The 13,195-nt window shown below is 45.1% G+C and overlaps 1 protein-coding gene across 3 annotated transcripts in view; it reads right to left on the reverse strand.

Annotated features, from left to right (window-relative positions):
- Positions 1–1,216: 1,216 nt before the first annotated feature.
- The window catches only part of igsf9ba (immunoglobulin superfamily, member 9Ba), a 70,008-nt gene continuing 58,029 nt past the window's right edge, over positions 1,217–13,195 (reverse strand). For 2 of the 3 annotated variants that reach the window (XM_076036394.1, XM_076036395.1), the window contains 4 exons: positions 12,255–12,341; positions 9,966–11,582; positions 6,146–6,276; positions 1,217–6,063 (listed from right to left, as the gene is read on the reverse strand). In XM_076036394.1, coding sequence (XP_075892509.1) covers positions 5,855–6,063; positions 6,146–6,276; positions 9,966–11,582; positions 12,255–12,341 — 2,044 coding nt within the window. In that variant the 3' untranslated portion in view covers positions 1,217–5,854. The remainder of the gene's footprint in view (positions 6,064–6,145; positions 6,277–9,965; positions 11,583–12,254; positions 12,342–13,195) is intronic. The other variant, XM_076036396.1, reaches the window with a different exon arrangement.

The following is a 13,195-nucleotide window of genomic DNA, read 5'->3' on the forward strand; positions in this document are numbered from 1 at the left end:
TGGATGGATGACCTTATTAAAACAATTGCAAACATCATGTATTTACATAAGGAACAGGTTCAGTCTAAGGTTTGTGGTTTCAGTCTGACACCACAGTGTGAATAAGAAAGCTGAGTGATCATGTGCATCAGTCAACATGGATCCACATCCTTTGCTTTCTCAGAATTAGATGTGGCAACACCAAGCGCTTTAAAATCCTTTCCAAAAAATAATATATGTGCCATATTTCCCATAGTTTGGAAAATACTTTTCCTTGGGACTTAATTTTACATGCTCTGTTAACTTGCTGATATATTTTCTCTGTTGTAAAAAAAAAAAAAAAAAAAATGCAATAAGCAAATAAAAAATAAAAGCATTATATTGACATCTTGGTATCCCTACAAGCAGTTTCGGACTTGGTCCGAGTAGCTTTGTGGCAGAGTGTTTGACCTGTGGATCATCATCACTTTTCATTTTGCTGTGTGCGTGACAGTTTGTTTGCTCACCAGCCGGCTGGGAGGAATTTAAACAAGAGCACAAAGGTCATCCCAACAGACCTCATCCTCTTTCAAGCTATTTGTTTTCCTTGTTCTCGCTCAGTCACCACACAACACTCGACTGAGCATTTGGCTGCAGACTGAAGGGCCAAAAATATTAATCATTAAACATCGTTGGCCCAGTTGAACACAATCACCCTGAAGGATTCTGCAATCTCAAGTGGTCGAAGATTCCGGTATGTGTGTTTCAGCTCCACCGCTAATCTGTAAACATTCTGCCCAATACTTACACCCTGTGTCCAGCACATGAACTACACCCCTTCCATTACTGATAGCATCCACGAGACCCGGGCACGGGCAAAGAGACAGAGAAAGAATGCTAAAGCCTCTTTTGATGTTTTTTATTATATCAAAATACAAAATTTGAGAGGAAAATTTCTGATGGAACTAAGCATTGGGGATGATATGGTGACATGGATACAACACTGCTTTCATATTCTCACAGACATGCCATCGATTGAGCACAGGTCATGTGCTCGGCCCATGTCTATACCGTGATGAGCCACCAGAAGTGAGCCTGTGCGTTTTCCCTAGAAAAGGCTTTTGATGGTGACCGCGTGAGGCCGTGCTGTTAACAGGCCAGAGTGAAACTTATTTCCTCTCTTACATCGTAGTTCCTGCAGGTTTCTCTTTACTCCATAAAAGAAACGAGATCCATGGCAGAGCATCGGGAGTGTGAGTAAGACATGATCTCCGATGACAAATTCACTGGACAGCAGTGGCGAATGAGAGAAAAAAAAAAAGTAATACAAATATTATACATAAGGCTTTGGTACAGCACCATACAGTATGAGTTAATTGCTCACAAAAAAGTTAAGTGAAGCTTAATACCTGATGCAGCGACAGAAGACTAAAAACCGGCGTTATAAAAAGAAGAAACATCAGGTTGTCATTTTAAAACCGAAAAAAAAGAAGTTTTGCTTGAAATATTTACATATGGACAATGATGAACAGAACTTAAAAAAAAAGACACGTTATGGAGAAAAGGTATGTACAGAACAGAAGAAAATAACACAGAATGTAAACATGTGATGCACAGCACAGAGTTCAGTAGATGAAAACGAAATGAAGTGTTGTAAATTTGCTTCCATTTTCAAGCACTACTTGGTTCATTTTGAGTATGAGCATCAGCTAAAACAGTCAACGATGTAGCGCTTATTGTAGCCTACGATAATAATACATTCTAGTTTCTCAGTGCTGGTACACAAAAAAGAAAAAACAAACAGAGAATATAGAAAATACTACATATTTCTATGTTCCTCCCGTTGACAACCAGCTTGGGTGTTCCATGAATGATTTGTAAATAGGCGTTTTTTGTATTGTCTCTACATGCAAGATTAATACAGTTTTAAGAGAAAAAAAAATCAAATCACTTCATCATCCTACCAGCACCTAGTGATGCACTAAAAGCTATAAGCAGAAAAGTTTGAGAAACAAACAAACAAACAAACAAACAAAAAGTAAAACAAAACAAAACAAAACGAGTCAAGTTGAGCTAACAGTACGTCCAAAGCAGCCCTCTTAAACACTGTACATGTTTCTGTTTGAATATGCCAAAGAAACAAACAAACAAAAAAAAGCCCGGAAGACGACATCCATCTGTTTTCAACCCATGAAGAGGATGTCCAAGCTTTCCCAAGACCTTTCCCACCAGGAGAATAAATACAAACGCGCTCCGATGGTTGCTCATGGCTATACTGTACAGTACTAGTAGTAGGAGTTCTACCGTCCGGACGACGATGAGATGACGTGACGCGCTAGCTACGCCCCTGCAATAGTGTGCTTGGAAAACAGTGCTGTTAACCGAGGATGGCAGACCTACGAAGAAGTTGTGTAGAAAATATTCCTCTTGATACCCCCACACGATGCTCTCACTGGGTTTGCTTCTTTTCCCCCCCTGTTTAATCCCCCTCCCACGTTGTTCCTGTGGCCTGTACTAATATAAATTCAGATTATGCTTCTCCTTTCTTTTTTTTTTAGGCTGGGTTAATAGTCTCAGTAACATCACAATTATACTTTTAGAGAGGGTACCTTGGAAGCACAGACAGACATTTGCAAACACACTATAGAAAAAACAGGTCATCTTTAGAGTTCCACTTGAATGTCACAAGTCTCTATTATTTGAGGTTATACGACTATGTTTTTTTTTTTTCTTTTCCAGTATTGTCTATCACTGTCATCACACCATGTTACTGTTATGATACGGACCTCTAGTGTCTCTACCAGAGCTAGTTTAGTTGCTCAAAAACACACAGGGGGCAATAAAGAGTCACTGGTGGGAACAGAGAGAGAGAGAGAGAGAGAGAGAGAGAGAGGGAGAGAGAGAGAGAGAGAGAGAGAGAGAGAGAGAGAGAGAGAACAACGGAAATTAAAAAAAAGAGTTCTTTTAGACTTCTACTCTACAGCACCACGAAGTTAAACATAGCACCAAGTCGTTATGTTCAAAGCAACTATGCCCTAACACGCTTTGTCTCCGTCAAGCTAATGTAAACACAATTTCCTCCACACAGCACGTGTTGTACATGACTCTAGCGTGTCTGTGACTCTCTGTGGACCTAAAAAAAAAAAAAAGAAAAAAAAAAAAGAATATTGGTGTTTGTTTTTTTTTACCTTTTTTTTTCTCTATTGGCTTTTGGTCGCCTGCGAGGTGGTGGAGCGTCTGGAGGGAATCTACGTGTGTGCTCATGAGCGCGAGAGAATACAGTTTGGACTTTGATCCAGAGATATGATGATGATGATTATTATTATCATAGAGGGCAACACGCTTCTGCTTCTAAAGCTCTGTCCAATGGGCATTCACGTCAGAGGAAACACTACTAAAGTTGTGCGGCCAGCGGGCTATGGCAATTCTACGTCGTGTGGCGCTAACGAGTTGCGCGCCGTTCTAAAATAACGTCCGCTAAAGTATGACAAATGAGGCACCTCAAAATGTTTTAGAAACATTGTCACCTTAAAGCCGTACTATAAGCAAATACTTTTTTCCTTATACTATGTAATCTAATTTTCTTCTTCCTTGGGATCCGTCCCCGTACTTTTTTCATTTTTCATACATCCTCGTACAAGAGCGTCGTCCTGAAAAACACGGGTCGATTTTCTTTTTTTGTTTTCATCTTTACAAATACAATACATACCATGTACAGTACATAACAAATATAGATCTTTTTTGTTCCTCCCCATATCTTACATGAAACCAATTGGTTAAAAGTGTGCGCGCGCTTCAACTCTCACCAGCTCCCGGCGGCCTGCCAAACCGTTTCGACCTGCAGACGTCGGTCTGATTCCACATTCACGTGGCTGTGAATTTATGAGTAGCAGGCAGGGAAAAGTTGAGATCGAACCAGATTGGGCGATAAAAAGGGAAAAGCCTGTTGATTGGTTTCTTATGCTTGTAAGCACCGGCGCTACCTGCGTGGGTGGCGCCCCCTTGGGTTGCGATTGGGATTCGGGTGCAACGCGGAGAAGGGAAACCAGTCGGATTTAGCGCGCCGGCAGCTCCGCTAGACGCGACGTTGCGGGTCATTCAATGTACTTGTGACATCGGGACATTCATTTCCTGTACAGCAAAAACATACATTCATTATCGGTTAGTGTCGAAAAAAACAAACAAACAAACAGGCAAACAAACAAAAAAACAGAGCAAACATACTAAGAAGTAGCTAGCAAGTAAGATAAAGGTGTTATAGAGAGAAACAGTCGGGGTGGCCGTTGTGTGGATGTGTTTCCTTTTGCTTTGTCGCCTGCTCCGTGACGCAATCACGCTCCTCGCTAACGGCTAGTGTTAAACATTAACATCCTCACTCTACTGGCGTGTAGTTCTTGTACTTTTCTGCTGAAGGTATATTCAGTGATTTACTTCAGTTTTTATTTTCTTTTTTTAAAACTTTTTTTTTTAATCTAAACATCTGTCTTTATTGTGTATATGGGTATTCTGGTTCTGCCCTATTTCTCAGATATACACAGTTGAAGCAGTTACCCATTTAAGATATATTTATATATGTATATATATATACGTGTGTGCGTGTAAAGAAGACAAAAAAAAAACTGATAAGTAATGCATCTTGTTGTGTTTTGTCTCATGTTTCCTTGGCAGAGAACGGAAAACAAACAAACAAACAAACAAACAAAATAAACATATATAGTACCGGAGTCCCTCACTCCTCCCGAGAGAGACGAACATGAGAAGGCGAAGGAAAAGGCCGTTCATGTTTGAATAAACAAAAAGGCAAAAAAGAAAAAGAAAAAGGCACCAGAAAATGTGCCACACTTCACAAATGAGTCCTCAGTAATGAAACACATGCTACTACAGTACACTTTTTTTTTTTTTAACCACAATTCATCACCCTGTTCGTCTAAATCCTACAAACCCCACCTCAGTTCTGCGCCCAAATTACTCAGAGTCCCCGGCGAGGCCGCGACCTTTCGTCATCTCGCGGCGGTGCTTCAGCTTATGCGTGTAAACAGCCAAACGCTCCTGGAGTGGTTGGCATTACGTCAGAACTTAAAAGTCAAAACGCAACGATGTGCCTGCTGTGACTGGGTAACGGGAAAAAAAAAAAAAAAGAAAGAAAAAGGCTCCGACAAAGTCGGGCCGGCATTATCCGTTTTTTGAGCGCGCGGTGTGTGTCGATAGAAACCTTTTGAACCGTAAGCCTCACATGTAAAAAGGCCAAGTACGTACAGTATACCACAAAAATTACAGCAAGTCTGCGTTTTACTCTGAGGTATATTTTGCGGTGAGAACCCTGTGTTTAAATACTGACAACTAGGTGTGTTGTAGGAAAGGCGGGCCCTCTCCCTGGCTGAGGACGCACCAGGCTTTCACAGTACACTGTATCACTGGAAAACCAAAAACGATATGAAACCCTCAATGATCAGTGAGTGGACAAAAAAAACAAAAGAAAAATCTGCAATGTGTTGTGACACACTCCAACAACACTCTGTTATTACTGAAGGAGGAAGCTGAATTTCCCTTGTTTGTTTCGTGTTTTTTTTTTTTTACTATTTATATACATTATATATTTTTCAGAGCATTTTTCAAGTGAAATTCCTCGAGAGACAAGCAACTTAGAAAAAAAGCCATTGTTCTGGTCTTGGGTGAGATCTCCTCCCCGACTCCAGCGCCGTGTTCAGCCCTGGTGGATGTTGCCCTGCTCCCCCCAAAAACACCGACCGACTTCGGAGGCGATGAGAAGAAACGCGGGAGTCGCTCGATATCAGGAGCAGCAAAAGGCCGAGGTCAGGCTTCTCTTTTTGAGGCGGAGGGGGGGAGTGCGGGAGGGTAGGTCAATGGTCCAATGGCTTGGTGGTTCAAACGGGGGTCAGCGAAGAGTCCCGTAATTGGGGCCTTCGGAGTCTGCACTGGCCAGGATGCCTGTCTGGTCCTCCTCGGACTGCCTGCGGTGCAGCAGGGAGGTCAAATAGTGATAGGGGTTCTTCTTGTTCTGCCGTTTCCTCTTTCTGCGGAGGCTGAGCTCCTCTCCCTCTTGGAGTGTCCGGGATTGCTGCGGGGTCTGAGAGGGACATGCGCCTAGAGAGGAGAAGAAAGGGAGTGAAGGCCCAAATCTGTTGGTTTCAGGACAAACCCCATCGTGACCCACAGCGAGACCAACCTGTTCTACGTGCTGAGGTCGTGTTGTTATTGTTGTTGGCAGCCACTCCTTTGGCTTTAGTAATACAGTGGTGTAGCAGTGCTGGTAAACTCTCAGACCCGGCAGGATCACTAGACGCACCTAGAGGTTCCCTGCGAGGGGGAGAGACAGCACAGCACACATCGGCCAGCGTTAATCCCGCAGCCACGCCCCCGACCAGCTCGGCTGCACAAAGGCAGGAACGGTTTGCTTTGCTAATTCCAGCGGATGCTATCGGAACATGAGTTTGCGATGGGCTCCGGCGCTTCTAGTCACACTTGCGTCACCATGGCAACAGAAACAAAAAAATGAAATCAAATCCACTCTCTATCGGCGTTGATGGATGATCAAAGTTAGACACAAACATAAAAGAGAAAAAGAAACAATAGTTTGATTAAGGTGGCAGTGGGTTTGGTGGATTTATCTACTGTTAAGTTCCTTCTCAAGCAGTCACTGAACTGAAGACCCAGCTTCACTGGACGTGTGCAGAAAATGCATATTCTGGAGTGTTGGAATACAATAGATGGATGTTTTTTTTATTCTGGATTGATAAATGCAGGCTAAAGGACTGGTTGTAATACTGAGGTTAAGATAAGGATTTGGATTCCACTCAGGATGAGCCTCTGAAGAGTGACTGCTTCAGAAATCGGGTACAACATCGGCCTTTTTGCTGTATAAAACTCATCAAATGAAAATAATGTCTGAAACTGTGAAATGACCGTCCCTGTAACAAATGAGTCTCATCATAGAATGTCATTAGAGTTGCTCTAGTCTGACTATTCTCAGCAGCAATGCAAGTGTGTGTGTGTGTGTGTGTGTTTGCGGGGGTGTTGGTTTGCTTTAACTGCTTTTTAACTGAGGCCAAGAATAGATGTGCAAGCAATAATTTTTCATTCAATGCTGTGATTGTACTTTAACTATAATTGTGGTGTAGAAACAACAGCAACAGTAACTTTTCCTAGATCATATTTTGGATATTGCCTTGACAACTGCAGCTGCTAAATCATGCTAAAAGGTCGGAAGACAGCTGGTGCTGATGCAATCAGTCCGTAATGTGAAAAATTTGGATATGGCTGGAATTAGATTCCCCCCCCCCCCCAACAATTGATGAAATAACTGCGGTTACAGTTATTCTAAAAAGAATAATTGATATAACCATAAGTCACTATTTTCATTTCATGAGTAATACATGCTACATTGAATGAATATAATCAATGTTGAATCAGTTCAAACAAAACAAAACAGAACAAGGACATCAAGTTAAGGTATCTTAACCGTCACAGTACACAGTAGTCTGTCTAAGACGTACTTTTACCTCAAAGCGAACACTCGACTTTGGTTGTCCATCTCTCATAGAAAGATGAAGTCAAATCAAATCAAAATGACCTCGCAAACTCTTTGGCTTGAGGTTCGGGTTCATGAGGGGCCAAATACGGCTCATGGAACCGAATGCAAAAAGCATCAAAACCTGACTCAATGCCTCATAGTAATAATAATAATAATCATAATGGCTCATTAGGTCAGGCTGCATCAATACATGTACTTTCTCAAAAGGCAATGGGAACACAAAGAGACGCTGTCCGTCACTTGCCACTGTGGAGAGAGAGATCGAGAGCCATTAGCAGAGAGAGAGAGAGGGGGGGAGACAGATCAGCGAATTAGAGCAGCATATTTCCATCATCTCACTATAGCTGTGCGCCGGGGCCACAGCGTCTCAAAACGGTAGCAGGTTTCCATAAGACATATACACCGTACAGCACACTTTCATAAACATGAACACTGCGTACAGAGGCTTCACCATGCTGACGGGAGGAGATGGCAGGAAGAGGAAATGGCCGTTAAAGAACAAGTCACATGACAGGAGGAGGAAAATGGCCATTAAAAAACGGTCACATGACAGCAAAAAAACAAAAGCACTTAGGACAACAAATGTGACAAAGAATTTAGTCGGAGAATCGTTGTTATTTGTTTGGTTGTAGAGAGAAGTTTAGAGATTGCATGCATGGCATTTTGCACATGGAACAAAACTTTAAAGGGGAATACTCCAGTCTATTATTCCTGTGCGTACCTCTATTGATTCAAGGTTTGGTTTGTTTTTTCTTTTTGTTTTTTTGTTTTTTTGCTTTTTTTTGTGCAGGGAAACACGTCAGTGTCCAAACAATCCAAAGAGCAACAGCAATGCTTCTCCACCGTCCAAAACCACTCCTCCTGCTCGCTCACAAGCCGGATTACTGCAGCCTGACGCCGCAGCAGCGGGCTGGCTGTGCCCTTACGAGCGTGTATTGACAAATGTGTCCTGCAGTCATTATTCCCATTAGTTGCACTTCACTTGAATCCAGCACAGAGGCACAACCCAAAGCGATTCCCCTTTAAAGGAGAGAGTGATTAGAGCCCTCCCCCTGCTGACCCCTCCCCTCTCAGACATGGGTCCGACCCTTACCTATTGCTGCGTAGGGGACCGGGTCACAACGCTGCCCAGATAGCTGAGATCAATCAAAAACAAATCACGTAAGACCCTTACCCTCTATAAAGCTGCAGCCCTACAAGCTACCATCCCTCTACAGGCCCGTGCAGACGCAAGTCTCGGCCTCGTGGCTTTTGGCTACTGAGTGCTTGTAGCTTCTAGGGTTGTGAAGTGGGTGTGAGGGGGCGCTATAATGTGTCAGCAAGTACTGTGGGCCATACAGCCTATAATAGGCTCGGCAGTGTTATTACTGTTATTGTTATTATTTCGCAGGGGTTAAATGTGTTCTGGCATGATGCGTCTCCCAATCTGTGCTTTAAGTCTCTGATCTGCTTTAGCGAATGTCGCGGCTAAGAATTGAAATACAGATATTCAATCAGTCTCAAAAAGGCCAATTAATGTTATGACCATAAATACTATTTAAGGGAGTGTTTATTATGTTATGTTTAATTACTGCTGACTAATGCTTGTGTTCTAAGTAGCAAAATCTGTTCGGCCTTTGCTGTTATATTCAATCATTGTCTTAACAGTGCTGCCAACCATTCAGAAAAATAACTATATATTAAATATATGATAGCAAACAATGTATTTTTATTTACAACAAAAACCCAATTAATACAAATAAAAAGCTGGTCAATTATTTAAAGGTTGGCCCTCCTAAAACATTGAGCTTTCCTCTTGTAACTACAGACCTGATCCCTAATTATTACTCAACATGTATAGAACTTAAGTAAGAAGATTTAGATTTAGGACCTGTTTACAAGATTATTGTAATGAGATATAATTGGTCCACAATAATAAGTAGACACATAATTAAATATCATAAAGACTTATAGTGTATGTAATAATAATAATAATAATAATAATAATAATAATACATATTTTAAATTATATAGTTATATACTATATGTACAATCAAAGTTGTCTAATCAAGTTTGACATGAAAAGAAATCTTAAATGTAATGCACACAAAGAGCTCTGCTTTAAACAAGTAAACAGCTGAACTGACCTAGTTTAACTTCTGCAAAAGAATGAATGATCTGAAATTGAAATTGAATCTTGACATGCCATCAGATCAGGTTTAGGTCAAATGCCTTTTTTTTGTTTATTTTAGATGGACTACTATGATGTGTGCTAAATGCAATCACATGCCCTCTGCATATTAAGTAACAATATGCACTTTAAGTTTGCCTAAATGCAGACATCAGAATCAAAGTGCGGTTCAATACTGAGGAAAAGTCTTATGATGAACAGATGAGGAGCGAGGTCTCCTTTTGTTGTTTTTTTTGTTTTTTTAGATAAACATGTGACTATTCTCTACGTGGATGGATCACCTACCCTGAGGCTGATATCTGGAGCTGAGAGGGCTCTGAGGGTAGCATCTCCTCCTCTGTCCTTCTCTGGGACGGCCTCTGCCCGAAAACATCCCTGCCCTCTGGCGGGGGGGAGGGGGACTGGGAAGGGTAACTGGCTGCGGTTGAGGCATAGGACATGTGGGCGTGGTAACTGGGGCTGGGTTGCCTGGCGCCCTGAGTCGGGGAGGTGGTCAGGGAGGACCTGCGGGAGAAGCTGACTGTGGCCGTGGGCTGCAGGGTGATCTCAGGCATCTCCAGAGACCGAGAGGTGCGGAGGATGCTGGGCCGGGGCGGCGGCCGCACTAAGATGTCTGGCGAACCCGGTTGGGTGCTCAGGGGGCTTTGGGAGAGCGGCGAGAGGCGCGAGGGCTGGAGTACTAGCGGGGGTAAGCTGGGGTCTGCCCGGCGCCCCGCCCTCGGGCTGAGCCAGGACTGAGGGCTACTACTGGGGGCTGTGCTTGGGCTCCCTGCGCGGGCTGCCGGGTCAGGGTAAGGCAACACTGGTATGCCCACACCGTGGGCCGTGTGTCTGAGCTGGCCGAGACTCTGGGCCTGTTGCATAGCTAAGCGCCTAACCGGAGGCCCCAGGGGCCTGTCTCTGCCTGGGGGAGCCATGGGGACCTCCAGCTGCAGGAGTCCAGGGCTGGACGGATCCTTCAGGGGAGGGAGCTGAAGGCGGCTGGGGGGGAAGGAGTGAGGGGGGTATGGCGGTGGGTCGGGGAGGTCCTGGGGGTGATGCAAGGGGTGATGAGGCGGATAGATGAAGCGCGGACCCTCTAAACCCAGGAAGGGGAACTCGTGAGGCTGCCAGCTTTCGGGCGAGCGAGGAGGAGAGCTCTGTGAGTGCGACAGCGAATGGCCAGAGGTGTACTGATGGTGCTCCGTCTCCCCGCTCTCCTCGGGGATGGAGGGGTAGCCAAAGGGCCCCTCGGCGGTGCCCGGGGGCGAGGAAAGAGCGGAGCTGCGCGGGCTGATTTCAGGCATGTAAAATGGTGGTGGAATCCCTGATTCGCCGCGGCTGCCCAGGTACCCATAGAAGGGGCCCTGGGGGAAGCCCCTGTAGCGGGAGGCCGGTGCCTGGCCTGAGGCGTGAAGTGCACTGCCCTCTGCAAAGCTCATACCTTCCATGGCCCTGTGGAGGCGGGGGCTGTAGGTGGGGGGCTGCGTTGACTCCAGGCTGGAGGACGTTGGGGAGAGCTGGGGCCGCAGCGTGGGCATGATGGGCGGCAGAGGCCCGGGGTCAAAATCATTCTCCTCATCGGACTGCCGGAACTCGGGGTACATGTCCGACTCCTCGGCGAAGGGGAAGCCCTGGATGCGGCGGTGCGGCGGGCTGATCTCCATGACGAAGCGGCCGTCGGGGCCGCGACTTATCAGCTCAATGGGCGTGGTGACCTCCGCCTCGTGTTTAGACACACTGTATTTCTTGCTGGCTATGGCACGCTTGGTTTTCTTGTAGAAGGACAGCTCTTTCTCTCGTTCTCTCAGGGGGCTGGGCAACTTTCGGACGTACAGGCCTGGACCGTGCGAACCCTCGGAGGAAAGAGAACGGGGCCGAGATGGAGGGGAACTCTCTGGACTTATCTTCCCCGACGACAACCTGACGGACAAGCAACAGCGGATTAATTAAAAGCAAGTGCAGCAAAAAGAGAGACAGAGTGCCTACAGTCATTCCGGAGTAAGACGTGGTTGGATGCTCTTAAAAGGCGCGACGGCTGTTTCGTTTGCGAACCAAAAGGAAAAAAAGAAGAGCAACAGAAAAGCAGCACGACAACAAGGTTGTTGCAGCAGCGGGTTCGCAGTAGGACAGCGGATAACACACCAGGCGAAAGTGATGGGATGAGAAAATAACCAACAACGTGACCATGATGAAGCGTGTCACAGATCTATCGATTGTCGAGCTTCTCGAGCAGACGTGAGACCAATTTCCGTATGCGGCACCAAATGGTCGTATGAGGGAAGCAGATGACATCAAACCAGGCCTCATTTGCCCACACCAGGAGCAGAATAGTCACCACTTACTGGGCCACTCAATGCATTTGGTCGGCATACATCCGAGTGCAGATACCGGCTACCCGACTGTACATGCGGCTGAGATAAAAGCGATTGGGTTCCTGCGCGGCGCGTGAGAGTCTGTGCATGCAAATAGAGGCTCCACTGCAACAAATAAGTCATTGTCAGTTGATTATTTTCTACCCATTGCATTAAAAACCATGCAGCCAAGCCAGTGCAGTGCAGCACGCTCTGTATTACTGTGCAGGCAGGCACTCACAGGGGGCTGGCGGGCGGGGGCAAGAAACTGCTCCTGGCAGGCTCGTCCCAGCAGGGCTCTACCCCCGGCAAGGGGGTGAGAGGAGGCCTGCGGTGGGAGACAGACGAAATGGGCCTGGTTTATCTTTGGCAGGTGCCACTCGCGGGAAGAGCTAAGAGTCAGCTTCCTGGTTTTGCCTGGATTCTTGACTATAATTAACCAAGGGTCACTTTTGCTGATAGCTCAGCTTCAAGGGTTATAGCTTGGTAAATAAATTCAAGTGTCATCTGTTTGTTGCTCACCACGTTGCCAATGTGGGATCTGGTAGTATTTTCTAAACCACGCGACCGATCTGGAGTTTCACAGACGGAAAAAGCTGCACCCAGAGGGCGGGTACGATAGCCATGGACTCCAGCGTATATACGGACTAGAAAACCAGCAAAACCACCAAAAAGAGCTTCTGTAGCTTCTCTAAAGAGCAGAAATAATGTGACACAGCAGTTTGTTTTTGAGCTAATGGAAGCTTCTGCTGAAAGTCAGAGAGAAGCAGGCAGCCTTTTGAGAATATCAGTGAAGAACTGTTCCAGTGTACATTGTCATTCAACTCATGCGCCTCACAATAACTTGGCTGCCGGCTATAATGCTACAGAAGATATTTTAGATGAAAACACATTATCACACTATTGACAGTGGACTGTCTTCTGAACACTGGAATGGCACCGCATGTGCGCGGTATGGAGACTTTTATTTAACACAACACAACCATTATGCAGCAATCAGTCGGGTTCTTTCTGTCTGTGAAACTCTAGAACAGTCACCTGGTACAGAAAATATTCCCAGTTGAGTAACAAATGGGTTCAATTTCAGATTTTGGTCAACTCACTTCCAACTATCCTGATCAGATATTCTGGAACGGGATTTAAAGTGATTATTGTCACACATGAGCTCCTTTTTGAGATTAA

This window comes from Nelusetta ayraudi, unplaced genomic scaffold (genome assembly GCF_046127955.1).
Source record: "Nelusetta ayraudi isolate G7.1 ecotype Tasmania unplaced genomic scaffold, CSIRO-AGI_Nayr_v1 ptg000048l, whole genome shotgun sequence".
In the NCBI taxonomy this organism is placed as follows: Eukaryota; Metazoa; Chordata; class Actinopteri; order Tetraodontiformes; family Monacanthidae; genus Nelusetta; species Nelusetta ayraudi.